The 19347-nt window shown below is 62.4% G+C and overlaps 1 protein-coding gene across 6 annotated transcripts in view; it reads left to right on the top strand.

The window, feature by feature from the left end:
- Nucleotides 1–18863, top strand: part of CD40 (CD40 molecule) — a 42027-nt gene extending 23164 nt beyond the window's left edge. For 2 of the 6 annotated variants that reach the window (XM_075012061.1, XM_075012062.1), the window contains 8 exons: nt 4144–4225; nt 4413–4538; nt 4717–4863; nt 8916–9009; nt 11873–11934; nt 12480–12581; nt 13124–13146; nt 13550–18860. In XM_075012061.1, the coding sequence (XP_074868162.1) occupies nt 4201–4225; nt 4413–4538; nt 4717–4863; nt 8916–9009; nt 11873–11934; nt 12480–12581; nt 13124–13146; nt 13550–13723 (753 nt within the window). In that variant the 5' untranslated portion in view covers nt 4144–4200 and the 3' untranslated portion in view covers nt 13724–18860. Of the gene's footprint in view, nt 1–1960; nt 2017–4143; nt 4226–4412; nt 4539–4716; nt 4864–8915; nt 9010–11872; nt 11935–12479; nt 12582–13123; nt 13147–13549 lie in introns of those variants that run through there. The other 4 variants (XM_075012060.1, XM_075012059.1, XM_075012058.1 and 1 more) reach the window with 4 other exon arrangements.
- Nucleotides 18864–19347: the final 484 nt, after the last annotated feature.

Raw genomic sequence — 19347 nt, 5'->3', positions numbered from 1 at the left:
GTCTGAGCTCCCAGGGCCTGGACCGTTGTGTGCACAGGTGGGAAGCAGGAGGGCGCGAGCGACTGTCTGAGCTCCCAGGGCCTGGACCGTTGTGTGCACAGGCCGAGAGCAGGAGGGCGCGAGCGACTGTCTGAGCTCCCAGGGCCTGGACCGTTGTGTGCACAGGTGGGACGCAGGAGGGCGCGAGCGACTGTCTGAGCTCCCAGGGCCTGGACCGTTGTGTGCACAGGCAGAGAGCAGGGGGGCGCGAGCAACTGTCTAAGCTCCCAGGGCCTGGACCGTTGTGTGCACAGGCGGAGAGCAGGAGGGCGCAAGCGACTGTCTGAGCTCCCAGGGCCTGGACCGTTGTGTGCACAGGCGGAGAGCAGGAGGGCGCAAGCAACTGTCTGAGCTCCCAGGGCCTGGACCGTTGTGTGCACAGGCGGAGAGCAGGAGGGCGCGAGCGACTGTCTGAGCTCCCAGGGCCTGGACCGTTGTGTGCACAGGCGGAGAGCAGGAGGGCGCGAGCGACTGTCTGAGCTCCCAGGGCCTGGACCGTTGTGTGCACAGGCGGAGAGCAGGAGGGCGCGAGGGTCTGTCCCCGCTCCCTGCTGTGGTGAGGCGCTGGCTGGTCCTGGCAGTGATCTGCCCCTACTCCCACAGAGAAAGGAGGCATCTGGGGCCTGGCCCTGAACCTCCCCTCCGACGGGCAGAAGCCGTCTGTGGTCCATGGGAATTTGCTCCTGGCTGGTTCCCAGCTGTTCACTTTTGTCTTGCAGCTTCAGGCCCTCTTCCCCCTTGCCGGCCCCAGCATGTTCACTGAGCGCCCCAGAGCCTCGCCTCTCCTCACCGGCTAGGCTTGTCCAGACTCCTCTGCCCTCGAGCCTCTTATGAGCCAGTCCCCTGGATGTCTGGTCGTGCTCCTCTGCCCCCTCCGGTGAATGCTCCTCTTCCTTGGCCAGGGGTGCCAGCTCAGAGAGGACTCCAGCCAGGGGCTCCCCGGGTCTCGTGCAGCAGCTCTAACACTCCCCTCTCACAGGAGCTGCTTCTCTGGGGGGGCCCTACCTCACAATGGCCGTTCGCAGGGCCACGTCACACTGGTGGCTCAGAGGCACCCTGGCAGCTGGGGCCACAATCCACCACTGGCAAGGGCAGCTCTGTACTCACCTTGCTCCCTGCACATGGCCTGGCTGGGCCACACAGCGGCTCTCTCCTCTCCTCCGGAGCAGGGTGCCGTGGGACCCAGAGCCCCTGTGTCTCAGTGCCATTGATCTCTGCTGCTCAGCGCATCGATCCCTCATGCCCCCGGCACTGAGTGTGCTTAGATGGACCCCACTGTCACACCGGGGGCCTCTCACATTGGCCTGTGTGCCCTAGAGCAGCGCCCCCCGGGGCCCAGCTGTCCTCAGAATGCCCAGTCCCACAAGCTAAGCCGCTGCCATGGGTCCTGGTATGCAGCACCAGTGGCGTGGGGCCACAGAGGGCTCGGGCGGCCACACCTCCGGCCTGACATGCTCCATCATGCTCAGGGTTTGCGGCTGGGTCAATGCTCCCAGCTCACCTCTGTCAGTGGCACTGGGACAGTTTTAAGGGTGGGCAGCTGCACCCCCTTAACCTGTCTGTGCCCCTCACTGCCCCTAGCTGGAGCCACAGCTGGGGGCAGCTGCAGAACCCCAGGTCAGGGCCAGGACCAGGACCCTGTGGCAGGCAGTGGAGACCTGGGGTTGTTCCCCTCCACCCCCATCCCTGCTGTGCACATGGCAATGTGCTGGTTCTAGCGAGGGGCTGCCTGCCAGGGCCCTCGCACAGAGTGGCTGGGAAAGTCCTGGCCCAGGCCAGCCCCGACCCCGGGGATGGAGGTGGGGATGTGAGGTGGAGTTTTGCTGCTTGGGGAGGAGCTGCCCAGCCCTTTTCCTGGGCCGTCCTAGGCAGAGCCTTTTATAGCAGCTGTATCCGGCCCTCCCCCCAGCTGCTTGTGGAGGGTCCGGCTGCACCATGCCCGGCTGCCTGCTCTGCCTGCTGGGCTGCCTGCTCTGCGTAAGTTTCACTTTCTGTTCTCAGGACATCAGTGACGGCTGCGCCAGTTGCACAGCCTGGCACTCAGTGCGGGGCTCCCTGGGGGCTGGGCAGGGCTCTGCCCTCAAGCTTCTTATGACCCAAGTCCCCTGCCCAGGCAGCGAGAGGGCTGGCACTGTGCCACCTCCCCGCCCATGGGCCCCTTGCTGGTGGTGGGTGTGATGCAGGCTACCTCTGCCTAGTCACAGCCTCTTTGAGGTCAGCGATGATGGCACCAGGAGCACACAGGGCAGATTCCCGGGATCCTGCCCTACAGTCCATGGCCCAGGGCTCTGCCCAGCCGTGTGTATTCCATCCCTGCCCTGCACCAGCGCTGCAGCTGCCTGCTCCTGACGAGCTGCCAGGGCTGGCCTGCAGGACAGGGTTGGCCAGCTGTGCCCAGCAGGGCAGGGAGCCCCTCCGGAGGTGTTCACAGGCTCTGCTCTTGGGGTGGGGAGGGCTGTGGGGAGAGGGAAGTGCACCCCCCCGGTCCTCTCCCTGTCCGGGGTTCGGCGTGGGCCTAGAAGGGACCCAGGCTCGCAGTTTCAGTGAGGACCAAGCTTCTGCTCTGCTTGAGCAGTTTGCTGGTTCCCCTTTTTTGTGACTGGGAATTTCCCTTCATTTGCTTTGATTTCCCAGCCCCCAGGCTGCCCCCTGCTGCTCTTTCCCCCGTCCCCGAACTCTGGATTTTGACAGGGAGGTAGTGGGGAAGGGAAGGCAGGGTCCTGGGCTCCTTCCCACTGCACGAAGGGCCCAGCCGGAGCTGGAGTCAGCCCAGCATCCCGTTCCCCTCAAGTGAGGCTGATGGCTTCGCTTTCACTTTCTTCCTGAACTAGGGGGTTGGAGCAAGCGCTGGAGACAGTGAGAACCAAGCTAAACTCAGGCCTGCTCCCTGCCCCCTCCATTCCGCTGCCCTCCTGTTACACCAGGAACCCCCACAAGCAGCTCAGGTCGGGGAGTGTATCAGTGGGGCAGGAGAGCTGGCCAGGAGAGAAGGTGTGTTTGGAGAACAAAGCAGGAGCTGGGAGAGGCCCCAAGCTGTGAGTGCCAGGGAACGCGACAGGCATCAGCCCCAGGCCAGCCAGGGAACAAAGGCAATGTGGCCTGAGGCCGGGGGTGCCCCCGGGGCTGCCAGGGTACTCCAGAATGAGCACTGAATGCAGCTGACAGGCCCCATGAGGCCCTGGGCTGCCAGGTTCTGAGCAGTGGCCCTGTGGTTCCACCCTGCGCGTTCGGAGGGCTAAGTGCACGCTGGAGACCCGCTGCCACCTGGGATGGGACCTGTTTCAGGAGGGTTCAGCGTAGGACAGAATCTTGAGTGGAAGATTCTTGTGTGATTCCTGGAGCCTCAGGGCAGGCCTGCTGGTTGGCAGGCACGAAGGGGCCAGCCCAGGCTAAGGGTTGAGGGCCTGGTCAGTTCACCTTCCCAGCAGGATGTGGGACATCAGAGTTTTTCTTCTCAGTTTCCCTTTAAGCCCCAACCCTGTTTCCCATGGGGCGCTCCGTGGGCCCCGGCCCTGCTGCCCCGAGGCAGGAATGGGACTCCTGTGTCGCTGTCACCGCTCGGTGGGAGAAGGGGCTCAGGTCCAAGCCCCAGTGTGTACAGACTCCTCTCAGACCCTGCCCCCCCGATGGAGAAGGGCCCCAGGGCTGGAGAGAAAGGGGTGGTTGGGTCTGTTCTGGGCCTTGCCCTGCCCCGCCATGGGGATTGGAGCTGGCAGCCCATGGGCAGAGGGCAGGACGGGCATTCATGTTGATTGTACTAGGTTCACCCTGTTGGAAGAGGCTGTGGCTGCCTGGCCAGGGCTCTGACTTGCAGAACTGGCAGCAGTGCTGTGGGGTGGAGCAGGAGAGAGCTGTGCCCTGATACTGCACCGGCACTGGTGGGATCCCACTTCAAGGGAGGCTCTGGCACTGTGGAAGCAGCTGAGCCCAGAAGTGCAAAGATCTGTGGTTAAAGCGGAAGCCGCATCTGCACAGTGCCTGGAGACGCAGAGGCCGAGCGAGCAGCCTGCAGCAGCGAAAGGGGCTGGGAAGAACAGGGGGCTGGAGGGGGTCATGGCCCATGGACCTCTCCCTGCCTGAGCTTGTTGCTCTCTTCTGTTCCAGCATGGGGTATCCAGCGGCACCTTGAACTGCAGTGCAAACCAGTATGAGCACAAGGGCATGTGCTGCAAGCTCTGTGAGCCAGGTATGAAGCAGTGTCCTGGCCTTGTCCTCTCGCATGCCCCCGAGCCTGGGCTCTGGCTGCCCGGCTCCCCTGGGGAGCCTGGTGTAACATCACCGCGGTGCCTCCTGCTGGGAGAGGCAGGGGCTGGCCAGGGCTGGTACCTCTTGCCTGTTCTTTGCTGACCTTTCTTGCTTGCTCCCCATTGCAGGACACAAGCTGAAGTCTGAGTGCACTGAGCAGAGTGAGAGTAGCTGCCAGGCGTGCGAGGCGGGGCACTTCCAGCACCTCTGGACCAAGGAGAGACATTGCATCCACCACACGTACTGCGATCCCAGTAGGTGCTTTCGGGGCTTTCGCTCCTGGGGCTCAAGCCAGGCCTTCTGGGCGCTCGCTGCCTCCCTCCTGCTCACCCTCCATCCCAGGCTCCTCAGCTGCTGGGCAGGGGCTGCTGCCAGCGCTGGCGCCCTGGAGCGCTGATCCCTGTTCTGCATTTGTCTCGCCCCTGTGCCCAGATGCTGGACTCGTTGTGAGAAGCCCCGGGAATGCTACGAGCAATGTTTTGTGTGAGTGCAAGGAGGGCATGTACTGCTCCGGCTCTGATTGCCAGACCTGCTTATCCATCTCCCCCTGCCGGCCAGGTGAAGGAGTCACTCAGAAAGGTGAGGTGATTGGCTGGGGAGGGACTTTGAGGCAGTTCAGGACTTTATAAAGCAGTGTCCACGCAGGTGAGCTTGCGAACAGGGAGTTGGAGAGGAAGTTCTCCAGGTAAAGGAGAAGCAAATACAGGACTCTTAAGTAAGAGGCTGTCTGGGTGTGTGTTGAGTTTGGGGCTTTCTGGCTGTGGCTGTGGTGTTTTTCTGCTCTGTGGTGTGTGTTTTGTTGTTTTTTTTTTCCTTCTGCACTCTTCCCCCTGGAGGGTGGACTGGGACCAGCAGCTGGAAACTGTTGGCCTCTAAATAAGCTTGATATCTAGAAGCCTCTGCTGATTGGCTGAGCCTCAATAAGGGGAGAGACTTTGTGGCAGTTCAGCGCTTTGTAAAGCCGTGTCCAAGTGAACAGGTGAGTTTGCGAACAGGGGACTGCAAACAGGGAGTTTAGAGAGGGAGTTTGGAAGGGGCCAGGGACCGGGGACCCTTGCCTTTCTTTTAAACCCCTGTTCTAGGATGGCAGGCATGGAGAGTGACAGGTCTGCTGTTGTTACCTGCTCGGGATGCGCCATGTTTGTCTTCTTCCCTGAGGAAAGAAGGGATTTCGTCTGCACTAAGTGCAAGCTGGTCTCCATTTTAGAAGAAAAAATTAGAGGACTGGAGGCTCAAGTGTCGATCTTACGCTCAATCAGGGAGGATGAAGATTTCCTTGACAGAAGGGAGCGTTTAATCTTGCAAGTACAGCAGGCGGAAGAACCGGGGAGGGCGGTAAGGGATGAAGCAGAGAACTGGCAGCATGTAACTTCTAGAATTAAAAGAAGGCCGATAGAGTCCCCCATCGATATAGAGATAAGTAATCGCTTTCAGGCTCTATCCACCGGTTCTGCGGTGGTAAATGCTTTGGAAGGAGCCTCACAGGGAAAAAATCAGAAGGGAACTGCTTCTACTACAGGACAGGGGATGTGTAGTCCTAGGGGTGGGGGTTCAATGACCACCACCCCCATAAGAAAAAGACAGGTGGTGGTGGTTGGGGACTCCCTCCTAAGAGGCACTGAACCATCCATCTGCTGACCGGACCTGAAATCTCGTGAGGTGTGCTGTTTACCGGGAGCTCGAATTCAGGATGACACTGAGAGCCTTACAAAACTGCTCAAGCCTTTGGAATACTACCCCTTCCTACTCCTGCATGTGGGAACTAACGATACGGCCAAGAGTGACCTTGAGCAGGTTACTGCGGATTATGTGGCGCTGGGAAGTAGGGTAAAAGAATTTGGAGCGTGAATGGTGTTCTCGTCCATCCTTCCTGTCGAAGGGAAAGGGCTAGGTAGGGACTGTTGAACTGAGGAAGTAAATGCATGGTTACGCAGGTGGTGTCGGAGAGAGGGCTTTGGATTCTTCGATCATGCGACGCTGTTCTGGGCACAAGGATTATTGGGAAGAGATGGGGTCCACCTAACCAAGGGAGGAAGGAGTATTTTTGCAAGTAGGCTTGCAAACTTAGTGAGGAGAGCTTTAAACTAGGTTTGCTGGGGGATGGGGACCAACACCCTGAGGGGAGAACGGAACTTGGAGGCTGGGAAGAAATACAAAGAGGAATGTACAACAAAAGTGGACCCCTGGTTCGAGTAGTGAGGGTGGGGAGATCGACTGGTTATCTAAGGTGTTTGTACACCAATGCCAGAAGCCTGGGAAACAAGCAGGAGGAATTAGAAGCTCTGGCCCAGTCTAAGAACTATGACTTGATTGGGATAACAGAGACTTGGTGGGATGACTCGCATGACTGGAGCGCTGCCATGAAAGGGTATAAACTGTTCAGGAAGAACAGACAAGGGAGAAAAGGAGGAGGGGTTGCACTGGATGTAAGAGAGCACTATGATTGCTTGGAACTCCAGTACATAGAGGGAGAAAAGCCTGTTGAGAATCTGTGGGTCGAGCTTAGTGGTGTAGGCAGCTCTGGAGATGTGGTGGTTGGTGTTTGCTACAGGCCGCCAAATCAGGACGATGAGGTAGATGAGGCGTTTTTTAGACAACTGAGAGAAGTTTCCGGATCGCGGACTCTAGTTATCGTGGGGGACTTCAATTACCCTGACATCTGTTGGGAGACCAATACGGAGGTACACAAGCAGTCCAGGAAACTTCTGGAGAATGTTGGGGATCACTTCTTGGTACAAGTGCTGAAGGACCAGACCAGAGGTTGTGTGCAGCTCGACCTGCTGCTTACAAACAGGAAGGAACTAATAGGGAAGGTAGAGGTGGGTGACAGCCTGGGAAGCAGTGATCATGCCATGGGAGACTTCAGGATCCTGACCAAAGGAAGGAAAGAGAGCAGCAAATTACACATTTTGGACTTCAGAAAAGCAGACTTTGACTTCTTCAGGAACCTGATGGGCAGAATCCCCTGGGATGCTACCATGAAGGGAAAAGGAGTCCAGAAAAACTGGCAGTATTTTAAGGAAGCCCCACTGAAAGCACAGAAAGAAACCATCCCGATGCACAATAAGAGAAGTAAATATGGTAGGAGACCAGACTGGCTTACTGGGGAAATCCTTGGAAAACTTAGGCACAAAAAGGGAGCTTACAAAAAGTGGAAACTTGGAGAGATGTCTCGGGAGGGGTATAAACATGTAGCTCGAGAATGTCAGGCAGTTATCAGGAAGGTGAAAGCACAACTGGAATTGTGACCTGCGAGGAATGTGAAGGATAACAAGAAAAGTTTCTACAGGCATGTTAGCAAGAAGAAGGTGATCAGAGAGGGCGTGGGGCCCCTCCTGATGAGGGAGGTAACCCAGTGACAGATGATGTAGGGAAAGCTGAAGTACTTAATGCTTTCTTTGCCTCTCTCTTCACGGACAAGGACAGCTCCCGGACTAATGTGATAAGTGATGCATTGTGGGATGAAGGTGGACAGCCTTTGGTGGGGAAAGAACAGGTTAGGAGCTGTCTAAAAAGGCTAAATGTACATAAATCCATGGGCCCGGATCTAATTCATCCGAGGGTTCTGAGGGAGTTGGCGTATGTCGGTGATGAACCCTTGGCCGTTATCTTTGAAAAGTCGTGGAGATCAGGAGAGATCCTGGATGATTGGAAAAAGGCAAATGTAGTGCCCATCTTTAAAAAAGGGAAGAAGGATGATCCAGGGAGCTATAGGTCAGTCAGTCTTACATCAGTCCCTGGAAAAATCATGGAGGGGCTCCTCAAGGAAGTCATTTTGAGGCCCTTGGAGAAGGGGAAAGGGATCAGGAATAGTCAGCATGGATTCATGAAGAGCAAGTCATGCCTGACCAATCTGATTAGTTTCTACAGTGAGATAACTGGCTCTGTGGATAGGGGAAAATCAATTAATGTGATTTATCTGGACTTAGCAAAGCTTTTGATTCGGTCTCCCACAATATTCTTGTCAGCATGTTAAAGGAATGTGGATTGGATAAATGGACGGTAAGATGGATAGAAACCTGGCTAGAAGGTTGGGCCCAGCGGGTAGTGGGCAATGGCTCAATGTCGGGATGGCCGTCGGTTTCTAGTGCAGAGCCCCAAGGTTCGGTTCTGGGTCCTGTTCTGTTCAATATATTTATCAATGACCTGGATGAGGGGTTGGATTGCACCCTCAGCAAGTTTGCGGATGACACTAAGCTAGGGGGAGAGGTAGATACGCTGGAGGGTAGGGACAGGGTCCAGAGTGATTTAGACAAATTGGAAGACTGGGCTGCAAGAAATCTGATGAGGTTCAGTAAGGACAAGTGCAGAGTCTATTGTTCTATGATTCTATGAGCCAGCCAGAGAGCTCCCCTGCAGGGCTGGACTGGAGCTGGCAGCCTGAGGTTCACCCCAGCACAGCCCAAGGATCCCCTGTCCTGATCAGAGTCCCACCATGTTTTCCCTCCAAGGTGCGCCAGGTCCTGGCCCTAGTGAGGGGCAACCAGTGCTTCCTGGGGAGACGGGGTCAGACTGAAGTCACTCAGCTGCCCCAGCCCTTCTGCAGTGGCCCAAAGGCTTTGGGAGCTGAGGTGCCTGCAAACTGCCCTGCCTTCCCCCAACCTGCCGTCTCCTACTTTGCTCCATTCCAGCCAGCAGCCGCTTGAACACAGTCTGCGCGGCGTGTAAGTGGGGCACCTTCTCCAACACCACCTCCTTCACCGAGCCCTGCCGCCCCTGGACCAGGTACAGAGCCCACACGCCCAGCTCCCAGGCAACCGAGGCTGTGCCTGCACCGGCCCTGTCTCCGTCACACAGCCCATGCTCACCCCTGCCTGGCGCCCCCAACCCCTGGGGGGCAGCGCTCACCCCTGCCTGGCGCCCCCAACCCCTGGGGGGCAGCGCTCACCCCTGCCTGGCTCCCCTAACCCCTGGGGGGCAGTGCTCACCCCTGCCTGGCACCCCCAACCCCTGGGGGGCAGCGCTCACCCCTGCCTGGCGCCCCCAACCCCTGGGGGGCAGCGCTCACCCCTGCCTGGCGCCCCCAACCCCTGGGGGGGCAGCGCTCACCCCTGCCTGGCGCCCCCAACCCCTGGGGGGGCAGTGCTCACCCCTGCCTGGCGCCCCCAACCCCTGGGGGGCAGCGCTCACCCCTGCCTGGCGCCCCCAACCCCTGGGGGGCAGTGCTCACCCCTGCCTGGCGCCCCCAACCCCTGGGGGGCAGTGCTCACCCCTGCCTGGCGCCCCCAACCCCTGGGGGGGCAGTGCTCACCCCTGCCTGGCGCCCCCAACCCCTGGGGGGCAGCGCTCACCCCTGCCTGGCGCCCCCAACCCCTGGGGGGCAGCGCTCACCCCTGCCTGGCGCCCCCAACCCCTGGGGGGGCAGCGCTCACCCCTGCCTGGCGCCCCCAACCCCTGGGGGGGGCAGCGCTCACCCCTGCCTGGTGCCCCCAACCCCTGGGGGGGGCAGCGCTCACCCCTGCCTGGTGCCCCCAACCCCTGGGGGGGCAGTGCTCACCCCTGCCTGGTGCCCCCAACCCCTGGGGGGGGCAGCGCTCACCCCTGCCTGGTGCCCCCAACCCCTGGGGGGGCAGTGCTCACCCCTGCCTGGCGCCCCCAACCCCTGGGGGGGCAGCGCTCACCCCTGCCTGGCGCCTCCAACCCCTGGGGGGCAGCGCTCACCCCTGCCTGGCGCCCCCAACCCCTGGGGGGGCAGCGCTCACCCCTGCCTGGCGCCCCCAACCCCTGGGGGGCAGCGCTCACCCCTGCCTGGCGCCCCTAACCCCTGGGGGGGGCAGCGCTCACCCCTGCCTGGCGCCCCCAACCCCTGGGGGGCAGTGCTCACCCCTGCCTGGCGCCCCCAACCCCTGGGGGGGCAGTGCTCACCCCTGCCTGGCGCCCCCAACCCCTGGGGGGCAGTGCTCATCCTTGCCTGGTGCCCCTAACCCCTGGGGGGGGCAGTGCTCACCCCTGCCTGGCTCCCCTAACCCCTGGGGGGGCAGTGCTCACCCCTGCCTGGCGCCCCCAACCCCTGGGGGGCAGCGCTCACCCCTGCCTGGCACCCCCAACCCCTGGGGGGGCAGCGCTCACCCCTGCCTGGCGCCCCTAACCCCTGGGGGGGCAGTGCTCACCCCTGCCTGGCGCCCCCAACCCCTGGGGGGCAGCGCTCACCCCTGCCTGGCGCCCCTAACCCCTGGGGGGGCAGTGCTCACCCCTGCCTGGCGCCCCCAACCCCTGGGGGGCAGCGCTCACCCCTGCCTGGCGCCCCCAACCCCTGGGGGGCAGTGCTCACCCCTGCCTGGCGCCCCCAACCCCTGGGGGGGCAGCGCTCACCCCTGCCTGGCGCCTCTAACCCCTGGGGGGCAGTGCTCACCCCTGCCTGGCACCCCCAACCCCTGGGGGGCAGCGCTCACCCCTGCCTGGCTCCCCTAACCCCTGGGGGGGCAGTGCTCACCCCTGCCTGGCGCCTCTAACCCCTGGGGGGCAGTGCTCACCCCTGCCTGGCACCCCCAACCCCTGGGGGGGCAGTGCTCACCCCTGCCTGGCGCCTCTAACCCCTGGGGGGCAGTGCTCACCCCTGCCTGGCTCCCCTAACCCCTGGGGGGGCAGTGCTCACCCCTGCCTGGCTCCCCTAACCCCTGGGGGGGGCAGCGCTCACCCCTGCCTGGCTCCCCTAACCCCTGGGGGGGCAGTGCTCACCCCTGCCTGGCGCCCCCAACCCCTGGGGGGGGCAGCGCTCACCCCTGCCTGGCTCCCCTAACCCCTGGGGGGGCAGTGCTCACCCCTGCCTGGCTCCCCTAACCCCTGGGGGGGGCAGCGCTCACCCCTGCCTGGCTCCCCTAACCCCTGGGGGGGCAGTGCTCACCCCTGCCTGGCGCCCCTAACCCCTGGGGGGGGCAGCGCTCACCCCTGCCTGGCGCCCCCACCCCTGGCATGACAGCTGGACTTGCTTTGACGAGCCCACAGCTCACCCCTGCCCCCAAGCCCCACCCCACGGCTGTGGGGGCCCATGGCTGGAGCCAGGTTCCCAGCCCCCGTCAGTCTGCCCCCGCCGGAGTGCACTGCTGGAGCCGCTTTGCCTGGCCAGGCCTGTTGGCACATCCCCAGGCTCCCGCCCAGCCCACAGTGCTCCGCGGGGCGTGCCTGGGACCAGAGAGTGCCTGGCCTTGGCAAAGGGCTGCAGCCACAGGTGTTTGCTGGACCTGCGCCGGTCAGTGGCAGACACCCAGGGCTGGCAGGGGGCTGCAGGGAGATGCCTGTGGGGGCATCACGTTGCCTTCCCTGCTCCCCAGGTGGGGACAGGGCCCAGTGGTGCCAGCCGGGCCCCTCCCTGCAGGCAGCTCCCCACTGCGCCGGCTCAGCTCTGGCCTGGCTACTGTGCGTGGGAGTGGTTGCAGCCGGGGGTCCCTCTGGCTTTGCACCCTGTGGAGGGGATTGGGGCCCAGTCCCTTGAGTTCCCCGTGACCTGCTCTGGCTCTGCCCCTGCAGTGCTGTGCACAGCCCCCCTCACAGCAGCTGCGCTTGCCCGCGTGCCAGGCTGCCCGATACTGTGGCGAGCACTTGCTGCCCGCTGGCTCCAGCACTGAGCTCACCTGTGCCCTCTCTGCAGCTGCGAGGCCCTGGGGCTGGTGCTGAAGGCGAATGGGACAAACGTCTCGGATGCCACTTGCGGTGAGTGCGGAGCAGCGTGCGGCTCTGCCCGCCGGCGGCACGAGCTGCTGGGTCCTAGGGGGATGGGCAGGCCCTGGGGGCCTGGGGCCTGCCTGCTCTCTGGCACAGGAACCCTCATGCCAGCCAGCTCCAATGCCCACCCAGGGCCAGGTGCGCTGCTGCTGCCTATGGCTGGTGCACAAACAAGGGCCTGTCTCTGCTGCGGCTCACGCGCCGCCGGGCGTGCTGCCAGAGGGAGGGTGTTCAGCCCATGCTGTGGGGGAGGGGAGGGCAGTTCTGCCTCCCTCCACCTGGCTGCTACAATCTCACTTCTTCCTGTCTCCCAGCCAGCTGCCAGGTCCCCCCTCCCAGCGCTGGCTGCATTTCGCTGCTGGTGCATTGATCCCTGCTGAGACCTCAGGCTCCTTTTGGATGGAGCGTGGCCCCTGGCCCTCCTTCCGGCATCGGGCACTCCAGGCTGGGTGTGGCTGGGGGCTTGGTGTGAGGGAGAGGGAGTCATGCTGGGAGCAGAGGGCTGAGCAGCTGTCTCCCTCTTCTCTCACCAGAGCCCAGGCGCAGCCGCCCGCTGGGGCTGGGGCTGGGGCTCATCCCCATTGCCATTACTGTTGCGTGTCTCGTGGGGCTCAGTCTCATCTGCTGTCGGAAAGGTGAGTGTGGGGGGTGCCAGCTGTGCCAGGGGCAGGAGTCACAGGGCCTGGGCACAGCAGCCTGCTGGTCCTCCAAGGCAGAGCCCATCATGCTGCCAGTTGGGGCCTGCAGCCACCCAGGCTTGGGCAGCACAGCTGAGGTCCTGCTTATGATAAACCTCACGGCCCCTTTAGCCAGATTGCCGTGGCAGAGCCTGCCTGACCCACTGCCCCCAGTCCAGGCTGGCAACTCTGCCCTGTAGAGCCCTGGGCACAATGGGTGTGCATGGAACTGCCATGCTGGGCCCAGTCAGGTCACTCCCCAGCCCAAGGTGTCTGTGCTGCGCTCACCGGGTCCGGGTGTCCGTGCTGGGCTGACCCAGGATGGGGTGTCCATGCTGGATTGCTCGGCTCACCCAGGGGCCGGGGGTCCGTGCTGGGCCGACGCAGGGGCCGGGCGTCCGTGCTGGGCCGACGCAGGGGCCGGGCGTCCGTGCTGGGCCGACCCAGGGGCCGGGCGTCCGTGCTGGACTGACTGGGGCTTTCATTCTCCTCCGGTGCAGGTTGCTGGATATCTACACAGAAGGTACGTCCCCCTGCACCGCCCACACTCCCTGGGGCAGGAAAGCAGCTGCCAAGGCCAAGGACAGCCAGGGGCTGGGCCTGAAGCAGGACTCCTGCTCCTGGGTGCTGGGACAGGCGAGGCGCCAGGCCCTGAGGTCTTGCTGCTGCGCGCTGACTCGGGCCAGGGCTGAGGAGGGCGGAGGGGGAGAGTGGGACGCCCTTGTCGCAGGGCGGCATTGTGCCCAGCCTTGCCCGGGGGGCACCACCCTGGGGGGCAGTGTCCAGGCATCTGCTTGGGGCGGGTGCCTGAGCCCGTGGAGGGGAGGCCCCTGTTATCCCACAGCAGCCCAGCAGGGGGCAGCAGCAGCCTGCGGAAAGGCTGCAGTGGTCCCCCACGTCCCGCTCAGCTCCCCGCTGCCTGGCAGGGCCTGCAGCCGCCGGAGCCCGTGGAGGTGGTCCTGGTCCCGCCGCCCAAGCAGGGGTGCGAGGAGCATGACGAGCGTCAGGACTTTCCCGTGCAGGAGACCCTGCTGGGCCGCCAGCCCGTGGCACAGGAGGACGGCAAGGAGAGCCGCATCTCGGAGCAGGAGCGCCTGTGAGGGGCCAGGAGGAGCAGCTGCCTACCTCCGCGCACACACGTGGCCAAGCCTGGCATCCGGCCGGCACACGGCAGTGCCAGCCCCTGGGCCACGCTCCTTTCCCCGGCTCCGGGCCCAGGGCAGTGCTGCTGCGGGCAGTGAGAGGGGGCCGAGCGCTCGTGGGCGTGTAAGGAGTGGGCTGGAGCAGTGCCCCTCCTGTGCCCGGTCGGGGGCGGGCTGGTTGGGCCTGCCCTAGTTCAGGGGTGGGCAGGAGTTTTGCTGGGGGGTCACTTCAGGACTTTTGGTAAGATGCCAGGGGCCACACGTTTCTTATTAATGCAATTGCGGCTCCATGCGCTGCAAAGAGAGGCCATTGTTCTCTGCACAGCAAATTACATTTAATAACATTTAACTGAACACGCCCTTATCCAAAGCTTATCTTGGAAGGTGACGTAGGCACGTCCGGGTGTGGGGTGCTGCTGTGTCCCCAGGTTTGGTCAGACAGACAGCCCCGGGGCCCTGCTCGTAGCCCTGAGGCCGCTCCTGGGGGCTGGTGAGCAGCCGGGAGCCTGGGGCTGGCTTTCCGCACCCCACCGCTGAACCTGCTCCTGTGCCCCTGCCACTGCTGCACGGCCTGGCTTCCCTCCGCTTTTTAAAGCACCCGTGGCTCCTAGCTCGTGCTGCTACCCCAGTGGCAGGGCATAACTCAAACACAGGTCAGCTGCAGTCCATGGGCCAGAGCCAATTGTTAGGCAGGCCCAATCCAGCTCGTGGGCTCGATCTTGCCCACCCCTGCCCTCGTTCCTCTCACACAAAACCCACTTGCTTCCACACTCAGGCACCCAAGCCGGGTGCATCGCAGCACGCTCCTGCTGAGCTGGGCTGACTCGCTCAGTGCTACCCAGTCATCACGCAACCCACGCTTGGAACGCAACCGCTGTACGTCCATTTCAGTGGGTGGGACGTAGGGCCCTATCGCTGTAGGGCCGTCTGCCCACGGGCGTATCGGTACAGACTGCCGGGCTTTTCCTGTAGCCTGTGGTACCTTGGGGAGCTGCTGTATCCCTGGGAGAGCTTTGTGGACCCCTGGGTCCTCACCCCCTTGGGGAGAAGCTCTGGTGTCGAGGCTGCCATGGGGGGCAGTGGTGGGACAGAGCTGGCCCCAGTACGGTGCACTGCCCCATCCCCTAGATCAGCCTTTGTGCACCCAGCCTGGGCTCCCAGACTCCCCTGCCTCACTGCAGCTGAGGGGTTTTAACAGGCTGAGCACATGGCAGAGACAGGGATGCACCAAGTGGGGAGAGTCAGGAAGTTGTCAGGGATGTGGGGGTGGGGCTCAGCATGCAAGAAGAGGATGAGTGGGTGGCTCAGCCCCCCTTCCAGCAGCCCCCATGCCTGACTCCTGCCTCAGAGGCCCACGCATGCATCCCACTCTCCTCCCATGCACAGACACCTGTTGGTGTGCACGTGCTCCCTCCCCTGCATTCACAGGCACGGGGTAGTGCCACGCACGGACGCACGTGCAGATGGGGGCTCAGACTGCCACACTGGCCCACCAGGTGCTTGGCGCTGCCCCCCGTGGAGCCAGAGAGCCAGTGTGCTTCCTGCTGAGAGGTTGACATTTCTGCGGTTATTGCTCCTCCTTCCCTGCCTGCTGCCAGTGCCATTACAATGGGAATAATTACACTCAATTATTCTCCAACACGGTTGACAAAAAGCTATTATTTAAACAACAATGCCCCTCGCAGAGCAAGTGCGGCAGCAGTGGCCCAGGGCTGGTGCCAGGCTCGCCTTCAGGCTGTCCTTGGGAGCTTCTCAGCCCATGAGCAGACCTGCTGCCCAGCTGGCAGGGCTCTGGCCAGCACTGAGAGCCGCATTCCCGTGCCAGGACAGGGCTCTCCGCAGGGCAGCAGCATGCCCAGCTGGTCTCAGGCTCCCGGCTGCAGAGCTTGTGGGGTCTATGGCCCCTCCTGGCTCATCCCTCCTGTGTCCAGCCCGGCTCTGGGGTGTAGACCCCAACTCCCACGCCACACTGTCCTGGCGCTCCCCTTACCCCTCCATTCCCCAGAGCCTGCAGGGCGTTAGTGGCTGCCTTCCTGGCTTCAGGAGGTGTGTGTGGAGAGGTGTGCATGCACGCACGTGTGTGCGGAGGGTGTGTGTGTGCTTGCCCATGTGTGTGTGTGTGTGTGGAGGTGCATGCACACACAGACACTTGGTTCTCCCCTTTCTCACCAGCTCCCCTTGGCCGCGCACTCAGAGGAGCGCCCTTTGCAGGTGGTGGTCGGGAAAGGCAAGCGGAAGCAGTGCAAGCTGCCCTGCTGGCAGCTGTGCCTGGGGGATGGAATCACACCAGTTGGCCCTCACCAGACAAGCCCTGTGGCCCCTGCCAAGTGCCACCTGTGCCACTAGCCAGCGCCCTGTGTCCTGCTGGGGCTCCGTCTGCAGCTGGCTGCCTGCAGGGAGAATCGGGTTGCCAGACATCCCACAGTCTGTGGAACAGTCGTGAATTTCTGTGACAAGTCCTGCAGGGACATTTTTATGTAAATGGAGGGCTTGGCACTTGTCACGGAAATCCCAGGCCCCAGCTGGGATTCCCACGGCCCCAGCTGCTGCAGCTTCCCAACTGTGTGGCTGCCGGGGTCCCCCATCCCCTTGGCTGGGGATCCTGTGGCTGGGGCTGCCTGTTCCGCAAACCCTCACCAAAAATCTGGCACCCCCCAATGAGAGTGGGGTGCTGAGCTGCAGGGGCCCGCGCCAGGTGACGTGGGCTGGATCAAGGCTCCTGGGCTCGCTGGCAAGAGGCCCAAGGGAGCAGGGCCGTGGCCAGAGCACACACCTGTCACAGTACCGCCGAGGCTGTAAATCAGAAGTAACTGCACCATGGTGTGACTTGGCTGGAGTCGCAGAAGCCTGTGATTTAAAAGCCCTCTTAAAACCCTCTCACTGAGAAGTGTAACACAGGGCTCTCTGGGCCAGTTGCTTGGCACAAGTGGGGTCACCACTGCCTGGGGGATGTGCCTGGCCAGGGTCTCACCTGGGGCCAGGTGCAGCTGCTGGGCCAGCAGTCAGGGGCTGTGGCCTATGCCAAGGGAGGAGAGTGACAGATTCCAGCCTGCTCCCCAGGACAGGCCTTTGCCCCTCTGTCTTTACCCCTTGCCCACAGGGAGCTTCCACTGGACAGCCAACTGCACCCTTGCCTGGGTGCTCATGCTGCCAGCCAGCCAGGCTCAGAGCCCAGCAGTCAGGGAGCTGGTCCTGTCCTGCTGCCAGCTCCCCGACTCCCATGTCTTTGCCCCTGGCTGTTGTGTGAGAAAGATGTTCCCCAGCTGTGAGCCAACCCTGAACGGCACCTTCTCCAGGAGCCACAGCCAAACTCCCTGCCTGGCACGGCCGGGCCGCCTGGCCCGCTGCAGCCAGCTGGGTGTCTGTGCCCTCTTCACCCCAGCTCCTCAGCGAGTGTTAGGGGAGTCACCTAGACCCTGCCAGGCCAGCTGAGCCAGGGGTGTGAAGGCTACATGGCTAGCAGCGGGCAGGCAGCAGGCGTTCTGCCACTGGGGGTGCTGCAGCTGGGGGTGGCACACTGGAGGCACTACCGCTGGCATGACAGGCACTGCTTTCCACCTGTGGGTCGTTTCCCTCTCTCTTTCTCCAGCCAGCAGGGCCAGGCTGACTTGCAGCAGGTCAGTAGCCGTGCACAGCTGTGGGGCAGGGCTGGGCACAGCCTGGTGACGTGAGTATCCCCCATTCTCACGCCCTAGGGGGGAATCTGGGGTTACCTGCAGCCCCAGGCAGCACCTGGCATGCCCCAAGAAGTGTGCTGGCTGGACTGCCGCGGCCCGCAGGGCTTGCAAGGGTTGGGGTTTTTCCTCCTGCAGTCACGGCATCCTGGAGCGCCTGAGCATCTGTGCCAGAGCCAGAGCAACCCCCTGCACCCTCGCTCACAGAGAAGCCAGAGGCCAGGCCCCCAGCAGCCCTGCAGGCTCTGCCACCTCTCAGCCAGGGGAGTGCTTGACCCCTCGTGCCCTGGACCAGGGCTTCTGCCTGAGCCAGCCAGTCAGATCTCCCGCAGCGGGAGGAGCTGTGTGGGTGCCAAGCCCCGCTCCAGGGAGGCAGCTGTGGGGTGGATGGGGCGGGGGGCAGCCTCCCAGCATAGCAAAGGAACCAGACACTGAGCCACGGGCCAAGACAGGGAGACATGGTGGAGTCCCCCCTCCTGAACTGAGCTGGACAGCAGGACCCGTCCATCCCACTGCTGCCAGAGCCCTTGTGCCCGCCTGGCCCTTCTCAGCACACTGTGCTCAGTACCCCGGCCACGGGGCCCGTCCATCCCACTGCTGCCAGAGCCCTTGTGCCCGCCTGAGCCCAGCTATTCACAGCGCCGGGGTGTGCTCAGTCCCCGCTCTCGCGTGCCAGACATGTGCCAGCTCGTTAGCACATCTGTCCCCTGAAGTGAGACGGGAGACCTAATTGAATGTAACTAATTATTCACTCTGCAGCGGCTGGGCTGAACTGGGATTGTGTGGGACACAATTACTCGTTCTGAGCAGGGGAAAGGCAGAGCGCAAACAAGCAGAGGGCTGTGGAGCTGCAGCGCCCGGCTCTCCTCAGAATGCCAATTACCGGATAAAGTGATTGTATAAATCTTTACCGAGCGAACGAGCTGCACTAGTCACTTCCTCCTGTCCCAGTGTCATTAGGAGGCGACGAAAAATGATTCCGCATCCCCTGTAGCTGTAGGCTCCCGGGGGAGGGTGGCAGAGCCCTGACTAGTCAGTGAGAAGCAATGAGCCAAAGAGGGGCGAGAATGCTAATGGCCCTCGGGCAGCAGCCCCAGGAAGGGTGAGTGGGAGCATCTTGCCCCCGGGCCGGCAGCGTGGGTGCTACCTCACACCCAACACACAACCGAATCCCCTGGGGCTTCGCCCTGCACTGGGAATGACAGGATGGCGGCGCCCTGCCTGGCCCCAGCTCACAGCGGCGCAATGCAGCCTGCAGGATAAAGCTTGACGAGCCATCCTCCGGGGGCCGGGGGGACACACAGCCACACAGCTCCCTGCCGTCTCCAGGACAAAGCTGAGGTTTTGCCCCCCGGGCCCTGGCAGCCGTGATCTATGCCAATTCCAGACACACTGGCCCATGCGTGTGGGGTAGAGCACTTAGCAGCCGGCCCACGTGAGAGCCTGCGCACACCCACAGGCCAGGGGCCAGTGCCCCATGCTGGCTGCCTGTATCATCCCCTGCTCCGCCGGCCAGGCTGGCAGACCACCCCTCCAAGTCCTGTTTGGACAATCTGCCATTGGCTGTCTGCGGGGTTACACCTTCACAGACGAGTGCCTCGCAGGTGCATTGGAACCTGAGCCGGCCAAGTGTGGCTTCACCTGAGCAGGGGCCCTTTCCCGCCTGCTGCTGTGGTCTCCCAGAAGCTAAACTTTCAAATACCAGCCCAGAGCCAATACTTCTAACTTGAAATACAAAATTGATACAAACCTGTGAACAGTATAAACACATTCAGTGACTCACCAGCTTTCAACAGACACCTCACTTGGCACGCGATTTGTTGCAATCCCAGCACAGTGCCTGTAGCAATGCGTTGCATATTCATTTTAAAATCCAATAGGCTCACTCCTGCCTATCCTCCAGCCTCT

Source organism: Carettochelys insculpta, chromosome 17 (genome assembly GCF_033958435.1).
Source record: "Carettochelys insculpta isolate YL-2023 chromosome 17, ASM3395843v1, whole genome shotgun sequence".
Classification (NCBI taxonomy): domain Eukaryota; kingdom Metazoa; phylum Chordata; order Testudines; family Carettochelyidae; genus Carettochelys; species Carettochelys insculpta.
This window is presented reverse-complemented; position numbering and strand designations above follow the sequence as displayed.